Source organism: Thalia democratica, chromosome 7 (genome assembly GCF_965202585.1).
Source record: "Thalia democratica chromosome 7, ktThaDemo2.hap1.1, whole genome shotgun sequence".
Classification (NCBI taxonomy): domain Eukaryota; kingdom Metazoa; phylum Chordata; class Thaliacea; order Salpida; family Salpidae; genus Thalia; species Thalia democratica.
In genome coordinates this window covers 51318107-51336114 of record NC_139171.1, presented here as the reverse complement: position 1 = coordinate 51336114, position 18008 = coordinate 51318107, and the positions used below count along the sequence as shown (strand labels likewise).

General features: G+C 28.2%; 1 protein-coding gene across 1 annotated transcript in view; it reads right to left on the bottom strand.

The window, feature by feature from the left end:
* The window catches only part of LOC145841004 (bridge-like lipid transfer protein family member 2), a 33474-nt gene extending 17304 nt beyond the window's left edge, over positions 1-16170 (bottom strand). Inside the window, exons 1-20 of the mRNA XM_082948363.1 lie at positions 16053-16170; positions 14344-14467; positions 14078-14127; positions 13686-13854; positions 11675-11848; positions 8850-8954; positions 8592-8724; positions 8065-8301; positions 7204-7364; positions 6688-6791; positions 5948-6268; positions 5549-5648; positions 5312-5388; positions 4545-4746; positions 4111-4272; positions 3506-3709; positions 2667-3238; positions 2369-2503; positions 2005-2175; positions 823-1027 (exon numbers count right to left, since the gene is read on the bottom strand). Of these exons, the coding sequence (XP_082804489.1) occupies positions 823-1027; positions 2005-2175; positions 2369-2503; positions 2667-3238; positions 3506-3709; positions 4111-4272; positions 4545-4746; positions 5312-5388; positions 5549-5648; positions 5948-6268; positions 6688-6791; positions 7204-7364; positions 8065-8301; positions 8592-8724; positions 8850-8954; positions 11675-11848; positions 13686-13854; positions 14078-14127; positions 14344-14467; positions 16053-16117 (3471 nt within the window). The 5' untranslated portion in view covers positions 16118-16170. The remainder of the gene's footprint in view (positions 1-822; positions 1028-2004; positions 2176-2368; positions 2504-2666; positions 3239-3505; positions 3710-4110; positions 4273-4544; positions 4747-5311; positions 5389-5548; positions 5649-5947; positions 6269-6687; positions 6792-7203; positions 7365-8064; positions 8302-8591; positions 8725-8849; positions 8955-11674; positions 11849-13685; positions 13855-14077; positions 14128-14343; positions 14468-16052) is intronic.
* Between the last annotated feature and the right edge of the window lie 1838 nt (positions 16171-18008).

The following is an 18008-nucleotide window of genomic DNA, read 5'->3' as shown; positions in this document are numbered from 1 at the left end:
AAAAATATTGGTAATTCTTATGACTAGTGTTTTTTAACTTTATTATTAAACTAAGTACTTGAACTTTCATCTAAAATGAAAGAACTTTATTTTTTTGTAAAACGAAGTTGAAAAAGCTCACTATTTCTATTTATCTACACCAAGATTTCCCAAAGTGGGCCAACAAGCCCCCTTGGAAACCATTACAAGTTAGGGGGCCATAAGCAGCAAATGGGGCAACAGGGGTCATGAGGTCAGAATGAAGAAGAGCAGAAAAAAGGTCTTAGGCACTTTTAATGGTAGTAATTTATACTAGATATTATGAATTTTTTTTATGAAATTTAGGAGGCAATGAAATGTAAAAGAGGGAGCCACAAAGCCATAATTTGAAACTAACTTAAGATACTCTGGAGTTGATAATAAACAGTAAATAAAAAGGTCTTAGGCGTTTTTATTGGTAGTTTTTTGAGAAATATTGTTGGAAGAGGCCATAGTTTTTTCAATTTCTTTAAAGGGGGCCTTTTAAAATAAAGTTTGGGAAACCCTGATCTAAACAAACAGGTTTCCTACATTCCGATTAAAAATACGTTTTAATTTACCTATCAGTAAAAGTTTTTAAAGATAAAACTTTTTTAGATAAAAAAAAAATTATGCAAGTTAAAATGCTAGTTAACTAACAAAACAAACAAGTGCTGTCAAAAAGCCTTGAAAAAATAACCTATAACTAAGGTAGGCTTTTTCTTCTCGTATATATTTAACTTTTGTTAGAAAATAAAATAATAATAAAATCAAGTTTTTTAACTATTATAAACACAAAAAAATAAACAGACAAAGAACACAAACCTGCAACTGGGGTAGCAGTTCTCCTTTCTCCCTCCTTATATCGTTAATCCTCTGATCCAGCACCCTCCTCCTTTCCCTCGCCTCGTTCCACTCGTCCCCGATCAACCGCATGTTCAGATTGAGCTTGGATTCGATCATCCGGTCCATGATCTCCAACGAGCACTCGTTCACTTTGATGTGCAAGTCGGGTGGTAAGCGGAGGCTCCTGCGAAAGTTTGTGGTTGATTAAACAAATTGGTTCATACTGTTGGTTTTAGGTGCAACAGTCGGAACTCTCAACTAGGGTTCAAGGAGATAAACTTAAGCATAATAATTTTAAAAGCTTCGTTATAAAATAATTATAAAAATCTTAAGTTGTAGTAATTTTTTAATTCAAATAAAACCTAAAAATACATTGCAACTTATACCAAAATTACTGTTGTAGATGCATCATGATTATGGAGGCTTGCGTAGAAAATATACACTTTATACATAAAATTCACTCGAAAGTTTTAAGTGGTTTAACACTTTAACTATGGTTTCCACTAAAATTATCAAGCATATATTTCAACAACGTATTTTAGTGACACTTGCCGTCAGTTTGATTCAACTGAGCTGTTTACTTCAAGCAAAAATTTTAAACTACAAAGTTTGTATCGCTTCTTACAGCGCTGAATGTACTACATGGTGACAACTCTAGAGAGCTGTAAATTAATTATTTATTTAGCAATAAGTAAACTTTGTTGGATCATACTAAAAAGAAATAAAAATCGGCTAAAGACTCGTTAACGTTTTCATAGGAGTGTATGGAGTTTTGTTTTTAAAACTTTTGGAAGCTATTCAATATATTTTTTTTTGAATAATTTTTAGTAAAACTCGTTAATAATAACAACTAATTATTCAACAAAATATATTTTTGAAGTATAACGAGAACCATCTTGTTTTACCGAAAACATTTTTATAAAATTATTTTAAGTTTACTGAATTTTGCAGACACAGTAGCACCTTCTTGCAAAAGAATGAATTTTAAGATGAAAAGTACGTAGTTCTGTATTTAGAGTGATTAAAAATTATTATTTAATAAATTAAATTTTACAGTAAAAAACTTAAAAATATACTTTATGTAGTTGAAAAACAAACGTGTTAAATAAAACACGACTCTTCATGATCATTTTTAATTTTTTTCTTCAAGTAAAAACTAACGTGAACGGATGTGACTTCTTCTTGTACAACGATTTGGCCCACTTGAAACAGCTGATGAGTTCGTCAAAAACCTGGGCAAAGTCGAAATTGTGAGGAAACAAGCACTTTATTGACGTCATATTTATCTCCCAGACGCGATTTCGCTGCGTTAATAAGTAGGAGAAGCTTTTCCTGAAATAATAACTACTTTAAATACTTATATTGAATAAAGCATGTAAACCTTAGATGTGAGATTGTAGGCGAAAATTTAATGATTACTTGTGAAAACGTTTATAAAAATTTAGTTCTAAAGATGAAAACAGGTAAAAAAGGATTTTAAACAACTGCTCAAACGACAGTTGTAAAATAAAATTTAATGAATAACCTAGCAGCATTCACGACATCATTTGATTTCATCAGATGAACGCTGATGGCTTCAAATGTAAAAATATCGTGACCATTCATGCATATACACAATTGTGACGTCACTATGGAACACTTTTGCTCGTTTTGCTTAACCCTGACGAAAAAAAAAATCAATTAAAGAAAAACTACTTCCAAAATTTTATTTTGTGAAAGAATCTAAGTCACTATAACTATTAAATGGTTTAAAAAACTATTTTTAATTATTAAGAAACAAATAACCAAGTTATTTAATATACTCTACAATAAAAAACCCAAACCTCAAGTTGTCGATAGTGAATGCGGTGAAGTTCTGGTCGTTCAGCTCAGCAACAAACTTCACCTTGCTCGCCACTTCAACGTCAATATACGTTGTGACGTCACACTTGACGCTCTGACCCTCGCTCGTGACGTCATCAAATTTCTCACTCAACGTCGCCGAGTCCATGCACCAGCTTTTCACGTTTCTCCTCCTCCGCACATTATCCTCCTCATCAATGAGATCGTCTCGATGGTAACAGGGGTGCCGCTTCCTAGCTGTCTTCGGTATTTCCCCTTCACCCTGGCTTTCGTCGTTGGACGTGGCGGCGACCGACGACGCCGAGGAAAATCCTTCGGTGACGTCACAATCGAAGCTTCTGGCGAAGGAGCGCAAGTGTGTGTCGACAATGACGTGGGCGTGCGGCGACCACCTCAGCTTTATGACGTCATTGTCGTCATGACCCCGCACCCTGGCAACCACTTCGCGCTTTATCGGCTTCCACGACGTCACGGGACTTTCTCTTTTGATGTCGTCAGTGTGGCGCTGCGGTGAAGTGGGAGTTGTAGGGAGCTGCAGGAGGGAAAAGCAAACCTGTGAAAGTTCAAACATTAAAATAGCTAACACAAAATTACTATTCTTTCTACTTTAGTCAAAAGCTTGCACAGTGCCAATGTTCCCTTGCCAATACGAGTTTTAGCAGCGACAGTAAAAACAATCGACCTGGTAGTTTAACTTTAACAGTAATCAATCAGTTGATTTTTTTCACGCAGAAATTTTATCGGCTTCATCTCATTGAGTAAAAACTAGTTGAGTTGTCGCCTTAAAAAGTCTGATACAATTTCCACTTATGAAACTGACCTCGACGAAACCGATGTCCACGTAACTGTTCTGAACGTTCCTCGCCGGGCAGCACTTGTACTGGGTGATCTTGTGGTGGCTCGCCTGCTTGTTGGGCGACATCAGCGACACGTCTGTCAGCAGCGTGGCCCCGAACCCGTGCAAGATCATCCTGCGAGACAAGTTTCTCTCAACAGAAGTTCCGGAGTTGTCGCTCAATTCGATCTGGGGTGATTGTTGTTATGTACATTGTGTAGGTAAAATAAGGTGTAGTTGTACAGTTATGCTTTACTTAAACTTATAAAGTAATTTTAAAATTTAATTTATTTGCTAAAGGGAGAAAAAGTAGTTGACTCTAATTCTTAAGAGTTGTTAACATAAAACTTTAATCCAAAAATAACTTATAACTTTTATAATTTAAAGCATACTTAAAATTATAAAACTATTAATGCAAAAAAAAAAAAATTGAGAGAAAGTACTTGAAATTGCTTTTATGCATTTCCTTACATTGCATAAACGATACCTAATAAACGCTAAATATTTTTTTATAATCTGTTTAAAAAACACAATAACACTAAAAGAAGATATATTAAAAAATATTAAAAATTCTCAAAAAATTAAATTACTTTGCACTTATCAACTCTAGTAGCAATGCATCCGTTTTTATCGGAAACAATGAAGGCATTGAAATTTGAAACTTCACACTCAACGCAGGTCAGCTTCAAATCAAACTTGCTCTTTTCACTGCTTTTAACTGCTGTTATTTGTTTGTTTTTCTTGAAGTTCACCTAAATAAAGAGTTCATCATTTAATTAACACAGTAATTTAAAACATTAAAAAAAAAAAAAAATAGCTAGTTTAGAACATCAATTTATATATGTGTAAATATTTTAAGTACCTTTATAAAGTAAGTACTTTAAAAAAATATTGAACGTCCAAATTCGTATTAATAATCAAAAAATTGTTAAAAACAATACCCTAATCTAGTGATTTAATAAAATACTGTGCACACTTTTATAAACACTGTATTGATCACACTTAGAAAAAAATCATCACCAACCAATTTGGAAGTGGTTTTAATGAAGCTTTTTATGAACTTGTTGAGGGTTTCGCTCAGTTCAATCTGAACTCCGTGCAACTTGGCGTCGGTCAGCAGCGAAACGTCGGTCACGTGACCGTGTGCACTGAAGCATGTCGAACCGAGCACGCTTAATTGGTCTATTATGATCACGTGACCCCACTGGTGATAAGACGGCTTGTATCTGACAAAAAAGTTACAATTTGAGATTTTTTGATCTAAAAGAATCTGATATCAGTAGTGAATATCAATTGATATTGTAAAAATAATTACCAGAATACTCAAAAATTTATTTTATAACTTATTTTAACTAGGTTGGTGTTTTTCAAATCATAAATAGTAAATACTATGACTAATTTATTGTAAAAATACTTAAAAATATTTTCTATATCAAGCAAATGGTATACCAGTATAGAATAAATAGTGGATAAGGTGTATTGTAGACTTATTTTTTTAATTATTGTAGTATTTAAATTGTAGTATAATCTTTATATTTTTTGATAAGAACTTTATTAAGAAAAAAAACTTGATTTTGTAAAACTTGGAAATACCATACTTTGGTACACCCTATAAATTACAATGACTGTCAAAAAATTCCTTGCATTTTTAGAAGCTCATTACAAGCATTGTTTTAATAAAAACTTAATGATTTATGATTAACATTTTGACAACTTTTTTTTTAGGTTATCTCTATATAGCGTTGCTACAAATATAAAACAATGTTAATCAACAATAATTATTATACTTACTTGATTACTGGTTTTGGATGAAATGTTTCGTAATGGTCTTTAGGAATTTTCAGGCTACTATGATTTTCTTTTGAGACCTGTGGTTTTCAAGTGCTTTCAAAATTTTATCAACTAGACATAGAAAAAAAAAGTTCACTTAAAAATAATACACAGATTTAAAACTCCATACATTTTTCTAGACTATACAGCTTTTACATTTAGAAAGTATTTGAAAATTCCTATTTAAAAACAACTGACGCAGCAGACAAAGTTGTCAATTTTCAGCATGTGGTGCGAATTGTTAGTTGATCCGCTCTGATCGACAGACATGTCCAAGCTATCCAGGGAAAGCGTCAAACTGTTTCAAATTGTTGTGCTTAAACATTCAAAAAAAATATACAGAGGTTAGTTTAATAAACAAAACACATTCCTAAACAAATGCTTTAGAAAAAAAATATTAGAAAACTTTCTGAATAAATTTGTACTAAAGTAAATTTCAGTAGCGAATACAAAACAAAGTTTTGGTCATATAAAGTTCAATAAAATCATTATTAAAGTCGTTATAACTCTATTGGGGTTAAGTGGCTTTGAAAAATGTAAGAAATATATTTAATATTTTTTTTTATAGTTTATACAACAAATCAAAAAGTATTTCACCTCGGAGGCACTTCTTTCATGCCGCCGTTTGTGACGTCATAATCATCGCAATAATCCTCTTCGTCCGTCATGTGCAGCTTGACGCTGGCGTCGAACAAGCTTAGCTCCACCCTGGTCACCACCCCCGACCTCTCCACCATGCTGATCAGTTCTCCCAACTCGAAACTGCGTTGTGACGTCACTGAGGGCGTGTTGAGGAGGAGGTCGGGCGGGTTGCCGCCACTCGAGGTCGTCGGGGAGCTGAAGAGGCGCGTCCTGGTTGGCTTGTCGTTTGTTTGGGGCCGCCGTCTGCGCACCCCGTTGCTGAAGCGCTGGAGGGGCCTGTTGCCATGGTTATTGTGTAAATGTGGGTTTAAAAAGTATGAATGTGTCTGCTTTTATAGAAAATATTTGTTTTATAGTTATAGAACCTAGACCAAAAAATTTAATTACAAAAAAAAAAAGAATATTTTTATTACTACTTTTAATAGTTTTTTTTTTTAACCGTGAGTATAATTTGATAAAAACTATAAGTTTAAACATCATTTAACTCAATTAAGAAATATCTAATTTTAGAGTTTGCCTGAGTTTACAAATAATATAAAATCTTATACATATATATATACAATTAAAAATACTAGCTTTCAAGTTTGTAGAAAAATTAAAAGTTTATGAAATCACTAAAAGTTTATAACCAAATTATATAATAATTATATACAATATAAAACTTTATTTGTTAAAAAACTTTCAAATGTTCTTACCCTTGTTCTGGAAGTTCAACGAACTCCTGGTCTTGTTTAGTTTTCCGTTTGTCCTGAGCTTCCTTCAATTTTTTGTAAATAATCTTCCAAAAGTCAACAGACTCCTAAAAATAAATAACAACTCGTTATAACTCAGTGAAGAGTGATCAAGTAAAAAATAAACTAGGATCATGTTTATTAGTCTATTTTTCGCTTTTTTTTTTTGGTAAAAAGGTATAAGAGCAACTTTACACTTTCATCTTAAGTATTCCTATGAATTATTTTGACTGGACATTTAAAGTCTAATTAAAAATGACCAAAACACTTGAAATTTATTATATTATCTATATTTCAAACATACTATTTAAGAACAATGTATGAAACTGAAACAAAATGCAAATGTAATTAGTAAAATGTTAAGATAAGTCATTTTAAATCAGATACTCTTAATTTAAATGAGCTAGACAGTGAAGAGTTATCTTAGTGTATTGTTTACATTAAAAGAGTTAACATTCGAACAACATTCAAACTACTAACGCAATGCTTGTAATCGGCGTGCCACGCCATGAGGTCCAGGGACAAGGAGAAAACTTTATTTTTCTTCAGGCTGACATCCAACTTGGTCTTGCCCATCTCAGCCACCTGATGCTTGTAGTAATCCGTGACTTTCACGTCTTCTATGTTGATGCACGCCGATCCTGAAAATTTGTTGCTTTCATTTGCAATAAAACGTATAGTTTTTTCGGTGGTTTCACGATAAATTTAAAATAAAAAATAAAAATTTTGGCAGATTTTACAGGTTTATCAAGACTTACTGAGGACCAAACTGTCTTTTTTCAATTTATAAAGCTATGTATTTTTTTCTGTAAACTATCTCATAAATTATAATTATTTAGAGCAGAGTTTCAAGTTTACAAGAAGAAAATTATTAGAGATAAAGTTAATAAAAACAGCAGGATTTTACATAATAAAAAATTAAAATGTGATCCACGCATTTCACGCAAGGCATATTTTTATAATTTTTGTCTAGATACAAGTATAACTTCCGAAAACATTCAAACAATGAAAGTAAGTTTTTTATAGGCAACTTTTCAACACTCAACAATATTGAATACTTGTACTAGTGATACTAATAGCAAGACACTGCAATACTATATACTACTTGTACTGTATTCTCTTTAAAATGCAACACTAAAATCCAAAAAAACCACAAGACATGTTGAGCCTACCCTCAAAAGGAGGCAAATTAATAGAGACTGTTTTTTTTACCAAAAATTTGTGGCTTTAGTAAAAACTATTAAATATAGCAGAAGATCTTAACAAAAGGAACAAAAACTAAATACAAAATTCTAAATTTAACCAGCAAAACAGCAGTTGTTTTAAACATTTATAACAAACCGCAGGGCATGGCGAGCGAGTTTCTTCCCTCGAAGGGGGGAAGCACCTCCACACACTCCCCCTCCTCCTTCTCCTGGCGGTACTCCACCTTGTTGACGTGTATGTGCGCGCCCCTGCTGCTCTCCCCCATCGTCTCGTCGCCGTAGAAGGCCACGTGGAGGTCGGAAACGTGGAAGTTGGTCCTGCGGGGCAGCAGGTCGTTGATGACGCGCTCGAGCTTGCTCCTCACCTGCCACTCTGCAACATGATTGCAGCTTTTAAAGTTTTATATGAGAAATGTTCTTTTTGTAGTTATTTGCATAAAGTTACAAGTTTCGCTGATAGTTTCTACGTGAATATCATTCATAGAAACATTTGAACTCGAACGAAATTTAATACTGATACAGCTTTTATAGCAAGTAGTTTGTAGTAGTATATTGTTTTTTTGGTACATTTTAAAATTTTATAGTTTACTTGAACTTTAATTAAAATGATTAAAGTAACACTGTTATTCGATAAAACTTTCATCAAAGTACAAAACAAAATACCGAGCACTGGTTCGCGCCTGCTTCTGTTTTTCTTCTCTCTAACGCCACCGCGCGGCAACAAAATGCCGGGAACGAGCGCGCTCTCCCTCACTTCCGCGTACAAGTGCTTCAAATCGAACGTGAGGTCTTCCACCTGAGCGTTGTACGAAAGTTAAAACCAAAAAACTGTCTCAATTCGTTAAACAAATACACTTAGCAAGAGATCTTTAGTTTATCAAAAAACACACCAAGTTATGCTTATAAAATTTTAATGCTGACCTGAAGACTGTCGTTCCACTGTAAGTGGGCGGACAATGATGAAGAAACGTCCACTAGGAGGCAGGCTTTGCAGGAAGTGGGAGATTCTTCGTCCGCCTGCTCTTGCTGTTTGTTTGTTTATTATAAATAAATAATTCTAAAAAACCAACAAACTAATTTTTGTTGATTAAAAAACTCTCAAAACCGTCGTCAGTAAGCACAATCACCAGGTTGGCACACCACTTTAGAAACTTGAATATTATAAACTTGTAACTGGTTTTTTATTTATTTGTACGTTTACAAGTTTAGTTTAATTGACTTTCTAATCAATTTTTGTTGGCGCTTCCGAGTAAAACTTATTGGGTCGACTTAGTTGTTTAGTTCGATAAAATGATTGCTGAAACAATATTCAAAAAACTTGACAAAACAAGTTTTATAAAAAAAATTTGGCCACAGAACGCGTTTTTATTATAAAAACTAGCAGTAAATACTTTTATTTAATTTAAAGAGGTGTGAATTAAAGTAGTAATTTTAATTAAATATAAGAAATACTTTTTATATTTTGTTTTTAAAGCTTTAAAAGTGATAAATAACTTACTAAAACAGTACAGTAACCTCTCGCTTATTTACGCACATTGTGTCCACAGAAAAAGTGCGTAAAGATATGAGAGATCGTAAAGAAACGAGAGGTACCAAATATACTCACTAAAATGGCTGTTTTTTAATATTGCTTCTAGTTAAAAGCAGACTTGGCACTTTCCTACTTTTAACAATTTGTTTACTTTGTTTATAAATATGAAAACAACAGATAAAACTATACATATATTAAAAAAAGGATTTGAATTTCTATAAAATAATAATACGAGTAGAAATAATTTTACTATTTTTATAAAAAGTAGAAATTATCTTTATCTTTATTTATATGTGACATTTATATTCTATTCTACTTAGCAAATTTAATTTATAATTAAGCATTTCTTTACAACTATAAAATGGTGTTTATTAATATATAATGCAAGACTGCTGTATTATTTCTTTGTGTTTTAAACTCTCATTATTTCATTATTAAAAACAGTCATGTATATTACAGAATTTTGATTTAATCTCTTATTGTTTACAAAATTTCTGATATACTGAGGTATAACTAAATGTATATAAATTAGTCAAGGAACATAAATTTACAAAGTCTAAAGATATAGAGAGGTGTGTTAGCATTCAAAAACATATTTTAGTTTAAAAATATACATTAAACCTAATTTGTGCAATATTAAAAATAATAAAAGTTTTTATTTACTGAATTTTATAGAATTCTGAAATGCGTAACTAAACGAGAGTGCGTAACGTCACGAGTGCGTAAAGATCCGAGAGGTTACTGTACATATATAGTAAAATAGCATTTAATTTGTATGACAAATTAATTTGAATAACTTTGGTTAATAACACTAAATAAGTGTTTATTTAATTATTGAAATTTGTAAAAACTATTTTAAACTTAGGGATAGCTTAAAACTAATAACTTAAGTTTATTAGATTTTATAATAGTTATATATTTGTAATGACAATTTAATAAAATCGAAAAAACACAACGTATTTGTTATTTTGAAAAAATTATTCAACAGTTATTGAAAAAAAGTATGAAAAAGTACAAAAATTAATTAATACATGCAAAATTTTTTCTAAATAATATTTTTTTATAACCTTAGTGAGTCATAAAAAAAACAATAGATATAAAGAACGTTTTTAACATGGGGGATAGTAAAAATATAAAATATATAAGCGCGTTCAAGTTAATTTAAACTTTAATTAAAAACTAAATGTTTAATAGTTTTTAAATCTTGATTAAAATCACAAAAACTGAAGTTTATTGCTTTGATTTTAATCTTGTCTATAACTAATGTATGTGTTAAAACATTATTAAGAACACTGTATATTATTATTTAAATGATTAACTGAAAAAAAAATTAGTTGTTAAGTAGTAAAGCATTCAAGAACTGTCACAAAAAAACTAATACATTAAGTACCTAATACCGTTTATTTTCACGTAATAGTAAACTTTAATGTTTTAGTTTTTAGTCAAACAGTAAATAAAACCTCCAAAACTATAATTAAAAAAAAAACTGATAAAAAGCAGTCTTTAGGCGACAAAAAAAAACATTTACATACAAACTTTAGGGAAGTGAAGCAGCCGTTTAGGCACTATTGAACTTGAAAAAAGAAGCTTCTTATAAGTTTTTTATTAGTTATACTGTTTATATAATTAGTATTTGAACTTACAAACTTTGCTAAAATACTGCATTTATGATTACAAAATTTTTGAAGGAATTAAAGCAGCATTTTGAATAAGATGTTTGCATTTAAAAGTATGAGCAAAGTTCAAGAACAAAAACTTAATAAACATAAACAAAATTTTCCGCATAAGATTTTATAAGGTATTTCGATGCTTTCTATTAGCTCAAAGTACAGTTGAGTATTTATGTAAATTATTTTTTTAATTGTATTGTTTCATATTGACTACTGTGTAAAAAACATAAAATTTAAAACTTGATTAATTTCTCAAAAGTTTCAATGAAAAATTGTAATTAAGTTTAAATTTAATTAAGTAAAAGAATACGGTTTTCTTTATGATTTAAACTTAAAAGTTAGCCTTTGTACTAGTTATTTCCTAAAAGCATCACTTTAAATGGTATTGATGTCAAACGTAATATTTTCAATAAAATTTACTTATTAAATAGCTGTATATCTACATACTACAAAAATTCTACTTGGTTAAAATAAAACTCACATAACAAATTTACAATCAGATATGATTTATCTATAACAAAAATTAATTCAAGTGTCAGACCAACTTCGTTTTTCGGACTTTTCAGCAGTTTTCCGTTGATTTTGACGATTTCAAACTTGAAGGAACGTTTAGAAGTTGGATGGAAAGTGATTTGTTCGATGTTCGAATGTAGCAGAGAGTCTGGAACTAGCAAGTTCAAAAACATCAAGTTGAAGCAGTCCATGTGGATTGTGAAGTGCTGTTTAATTTATTAGAAGAAATAAATAAATAAAGTAAAGTTAGTTTTATTAGCTGCCAAAGTTTCAGAAAACAAAAGATTTTTGAAGTTAATCTAAACACAATGATTTGAATAGTCATACCAACTAGAATAACTTGTTCAAAAGTAAAATTTTAGTTATCAATATTTTTATAATTTCTATAAAAATTTAGAGTTTATACCAAAAATACCAAAAGTTAAACATTTTTTTTATAAAAAGTAAAAAAAAATATATAGTACAAACTCGTGAAAACAATTTCAAAGAGATACACATTACAAATTCATAGTTTATTTCATGTTTACGCCGTTTCGACTTTTCCTATATCATTAAGTAATAAGATATATATATACAGTTATATATTAAAAACTACAAACTACACTAAAATTACAAGGTTAATAATAAAAATAATGCACATAAACATAACCTTGTAATTTTACTGTAGATTGTAAACTTTTATATATCACTGTTTATATAACTTAAATTTAATATGTCTTTTAAATTTAGTTGTTAAACACTATTTTTTATTTATTTGGCACAGTTTTGTTTTTGATAACAACTAACAAGGTTGCCACTCGTTTTTTCAAATTTTTTCTAGGTTTTTCAAATTTCTTCCAGGTTTTTAAAAGTACACATTTTTCGGTCATTTTTAGTTTAAAGTTAAATTTAAGGTAAGAAACTGTGTTAAATAGTATAAAAAGATTGAAAAAAATACTGTAAAGCTACTTAAATTGTGTTTTTTAATAAAAAAGTTTTTAATGATGACAACATTTTTTTATTTACAGTAACCTCTCGCATCTTTACGCACTCATGACGTTACGCACTCTCGTTTAGTTACGCATTTTAGAATTCTAAAAAATTATAAAAATAAAATTTTAATTTGCTGTAATATTGCACAAATTAGGTTTATTGTATATTTTTAACTTTAAATATGTTTTTGAATGCTAACACACCTCTCTATATCTTTAGACTTTGTAAAATTATGTTCCTTGATTAACTTATAAACATTTAGTTATACCTCAGTATATCAAAATGTTGTTAACAACAAGAGATTAAATTAAAATTCTTAAAAAAATATGACTTCGTTAAATAACGAAAGTATAATGAATTAATGAGAGTTTAAAACACAAATAAATAGTACAGCATTTTTGCCCTATATGTGAACAAACACCTAAAAAATAAACCTACTGAAACTTCCTAGCAAAAGGTAGCAGTGATACTTAATAAATATAGAGCTTATAATTAACACAAATCTCAGTCGTTTATAATTATTATAGTTTTTAAAATTAGTAAAAATTTTTCTACGTTATTATTATTTTATATAAATTTAAGTCCTTTTTTTAGTATATGTATAGTTTTATCTTTTATTTTCATATTTATAAATAAAATTTTTAAAAGTGGAAAAGTCTCCAGTCTGTTTATAACTAGAAGCAATATCTAAAAACAGCCATTATAGTAAGCATATTTGGTACCTCTCGTATCTTTACGATCTCTACGCACTTTTTCTGTGGACACAATTCTTAAAAATTCCAGGTTTTTCCAGGATTTTTCAAAATTTCTTAAATTCCAGTTTTTTTTTGCCTAAATTGTCAAATTCCAGGTTTTTCCAGGATTCCAGGTAAAGTGGCAACCCTGGACTAAGGAAAAGTCGAAACGATGTCAACATGAAATAAACAATGAATTTGTAATGTGTATATCTTTGAAATTGTTTTTAAAAGCTCAAGCACCCCCTCCTGTATTTTATTTTAAAACAAACTTGATTCAATAAACAAAAACAACAAAAAAAACTAATACTATCTTTAACACACACAGAAGACTTACTCGTAGGATCTTATTGTACAAGTTTTGAATTTTTTTGATTTTTTCATCATTCAAAGCTGGGGAGCTGGTAGTAGCTGTTTGAGAAGTGGGTGTTGTTTCTTCAGGTGTATCTTCATTTTTCACTTCAGCTCTCAGTCTAACTTCCCCAATATGAACAAACAACCTATTTCTGTTTAAAGGAAGTCTTATTAATGTTTTATCTATCTCATAGTTTGTTTCTAATTTATTATAAACTTTGAAATATTAAACACAAAACAGAGATACTTTAAAAATAAACGTTTTATGATCTATAAAAGTCAAAACTGATTTTATATGAATTTTCACCAACAAGTTTTACAAATTTTATTTTTTCGTTTAATATTTAGGGTTATTTACAATTTTAAAAAACTTACTTGTTTTGTTTTTTGAAGAGATTGAAGCTCAGCGAGACCTTTTCTATTTCCTGTTGATAGTTTTAAGCACAAAATTACTAAAATAGTTTGAAACTTTTAAATTACTTTGTTTATCACTTAGGGTATAAAAGTTAATAAAAAACAACCTCTTTTTAACTTATTACTAAAAAGAATAAATACTTTAAGTTTACTAAAAACATGATCAGTAAAAGAATGTTAAGTATAATTCAGATAAATGTTTTAAGTCAATAACATTGAAAACTGACTATAGTTTGCATATGACTTGTCCTTATAACAATGTCATAAGCTGCAAAAAATCCAAACTTCCTAATTGATACATTGGTGTTGAATTTTTTCCTCACAACTTTAGCCACAAACCAAAAGACTAACCTGATAAAACACCAAAACTTCAATTTATTTGTCTAAAGTAGTATATTTTCAAAACACTAGCACAAAAAGTTGGTAAATTTAATTGGTTTAGTATAAAAATACAATTTGTTGTTACTGTAATTTACGAGCATAAAGTTAATTTTATAGACAAATTTATAATTTTTTCAAAAAACATAAAACTATAATGTCAATTATTTTCCTTATCTTAAAAGCTATCTGAAATTTTTTTTTTTTTATCCTCGAGAATGCACCTTTGTCTTTAATTTAAGAAAAAAAAAATTGGTTTGGGGTTTGAACTATTTCATGGGGTCCCTCCAAAAATAAAGGTTTTTTTTTGTTTTTTCTATTAAAATTGCTTTATAACCAAAAAAAAATTTTTTTTTTTATTTTTTTTTTGATTTCCCTTAGTTTGCATGTTATTTAAACTCTTAAATAGTTATTTTATAAATAATGTTAATATCTTTTACGATTTGGCCCCAAAACAAAATGATGTATATTACACTATCATTTGCCTTGGCCATTTTCAGATAAAAAATTGATAAAAGGAAAAAAACAATTAATAAGAATGTGAATTACAACAAATGTAATTAAATTATTATAGTTTATTTAAATTTGTTGTAATTCACATTCTTATTAATTGTTTTTTTCCTTTTATCAATTTTTTATCTAGGAAATGGCCAAGGCAAATGATAGTGTAATATACATCATTTTGTTTTGAGGCCAAATCGTAAAAGATATTAACATTATTTATAAAATAACTATTTAAGAGTTTAAATAACATGCAAACTAAGGGAAATCAAAAAAAAAATCAAAAAAAAAAATTTTTTTTTTGGTTATAAAGCAATTTTAATAGAAAAAACAAAAAAAAAACCTTTATTTTTGGAGGGACCCCATGAAATAATTCAAACCCCAAACCAATTTTTTTTTCTTAAATTAAAGACAAAGGTGCGTTCTCTAAGATAAAAAAAAATTTTTAGATAGCTTTTAAGATAAGGAAAATAATTGACATTAAAGTTTTATGTTTTTTGAAAAAAATTATAAATTTGCCTATAAAATTAACTTTATGCTCGTCTGTAATTTCATAGTAACTTAAAACAATTTACTACTATAAGTTCTATTAGGACATCTAATTTAAATTTATAGAATCAAAACTTTAAAAATTATTAAATTAGTTTTCTTTCATAGAGTATAAAAACAAACAAAAAAGTTTATTGTGTTGCTTATTGTAGTTATAAAAAATTAAACATTGCAATTTACTCAAAAAGATTATCTTTATTAACGCTAAAAATCCTTAAATGGTTGTTTTAATCAAAATATCTTAATACAAAATAAGTTAAGGCCACAAGAGTATATAAAATTTTCATAAAAGTTACTGTGAATCAAGTAATAGCATTTAATTAAAAATCTATTATAAAGTTACTTTTAATAAAATCTTTAGAATAATGAATACTTAACTCTTAATTTTACAAACTAATGTTACAAAATTTGTTCAAATAAAAAAACATAGTAATTAAGATTTTGCACTAAATATAAAAACAATACCAAAAATGATTTTTATTTAAAAAAAAATTAAAAACAAACTTACTTTCCTGCCAGCCAGAAAAATAAAAAAAACACCAACAAAAGAATCCACTGTGTATAACCTTCCATTTTATATCAAATCAGTATAATACTCATTTCTTTTGAATAAAATAAGGATAAATCTGTTTGTCAATAAAAGATAAAATTATAGTTATTTTTGGTTTATTTTTAAAGTCAGAATAAAACCCTTTTGGTGTAAATATACAACAAAATTTAACTTTCTTTCGAATTGAAATATAAGTATACGAAAATGAAATGTTTATTATAATATATGTATTATAATTGTCAATAAAAGAAAAACACTACTTAAACTGCATACACTTTTACGTGGTCATTTTAACAAATCTACCTAAATCTTAATATAAATTATAGTACTTAAATAAATTAAAAACTATTAAAAAATAAATTAAAATAATAAATAAAACCGAAATAGTTATGAAACAAAAAATTAAGATAACTAAATATGATTGATACAAGTTAGTTTTAAGGCTACTTAGTAACAGCAACTTACTAAAATTTTAAAAATAAATTACTTAAACTTACAAAAATCTTAATAGTTCCAAAAAATAAACAGCTACACAAAACTGCTTATAGTTAAATGTTCAAATATTGTAGTATATATAACATATTTATTATAAGCAGATTTTTGTGCTAAATTAAAACAGGCTATTTTAAAACTATGTGGTAAAAAAAACTATAAAGTTTAAGAAAGTTATTTTTTTGATAGATATTTTTAATATTAGGAATGCTAACAGTTAATTTTAGAGATAAAGATAAAAAATTAAAAACAGTTAACAAAAAAATATTTAAAGACATGTAAAACAAAAAAGTATCAAAACAACAAAAAAGCATACTAAAAACATTTTCTTGAACATAAACATTACTAACATGAACTTTGAACAATAAAAATAATTAGAATAGATTAAAGACTAATAACATCTTTTGACATTGTATTACTAGTACTATTTACATAATTAATAATAATTAAGTTCAACATTGTGTTCTTAAAATGTACTTTTAGTTATAACAACTTTCTACACTTAAGAAACTTTTAAAAGTTTAAATAACACATTAAGTTCTAGTTTGCTTTTTTTATTTATTATTTATTTAGTTTAATAAAAAAATCTTGAAAAGCTCAAGAAAAAAAAATATTAGTAAAATGAATATACATAAATAAAACTTGTCAGCTGCTTACATTAGCTAACAACTAAAAATGCATATGTCCCAAAAATTATAAAGATAAAATTTTAAAAGAAAAAGTAACAAAAAAAATTGATTTTTGTTCTATTATCAGATTTATTACTTTAAATTCATACATCAAAGTGTTTAATTATATGTTAAGGACAAAGTTACCAAGGTTTTTAAAAATTCTTTACAGATTTCTTAATTTTTTTCGAGTTTTTTTAATGAGCACGTCTTTGATTTATTTTTAATATAAAACTAAAATTGAGATAAAAAAACTGTTGTAAACAGTATAACAACATAAAAATATATAGTTAACCTACTTTTAATGTATCTTTAATTAAGCAAATGTAACTATCATGGTTGCCACTGATCAAGCTGAGAAAAATTTCCTGACTTTTCCTGACTTTTTCCTGACTTTGTACCAAAATTTTCCTGACTTTTCTAAATCAAACTCTTAAATTAAACTTATTCTAAAACACATAATCTAACACTTGAAACTATATAAAGCTATTAAAAATGTTAATAGAAAATTTTTGCAGTTTTATAAAGGATGATTTACTAATTCATACCAGATGAAGGCTTTGGAAATAAAATTTAAAAAAATTGTAAATTTCTAGGTAAATTTTGGAATTTTTTTCTGACTTTTAAAAGAATTTTAATTAATTTTCACCATTTGAAGGCTTTGGAAAACAAGGAAGTTTGTAAATTTAAACTGAAAAAATCTGAATTTTTTTTTAATTTTATCAAATTTCCAGACTTTTCCTGACTTTTTTTC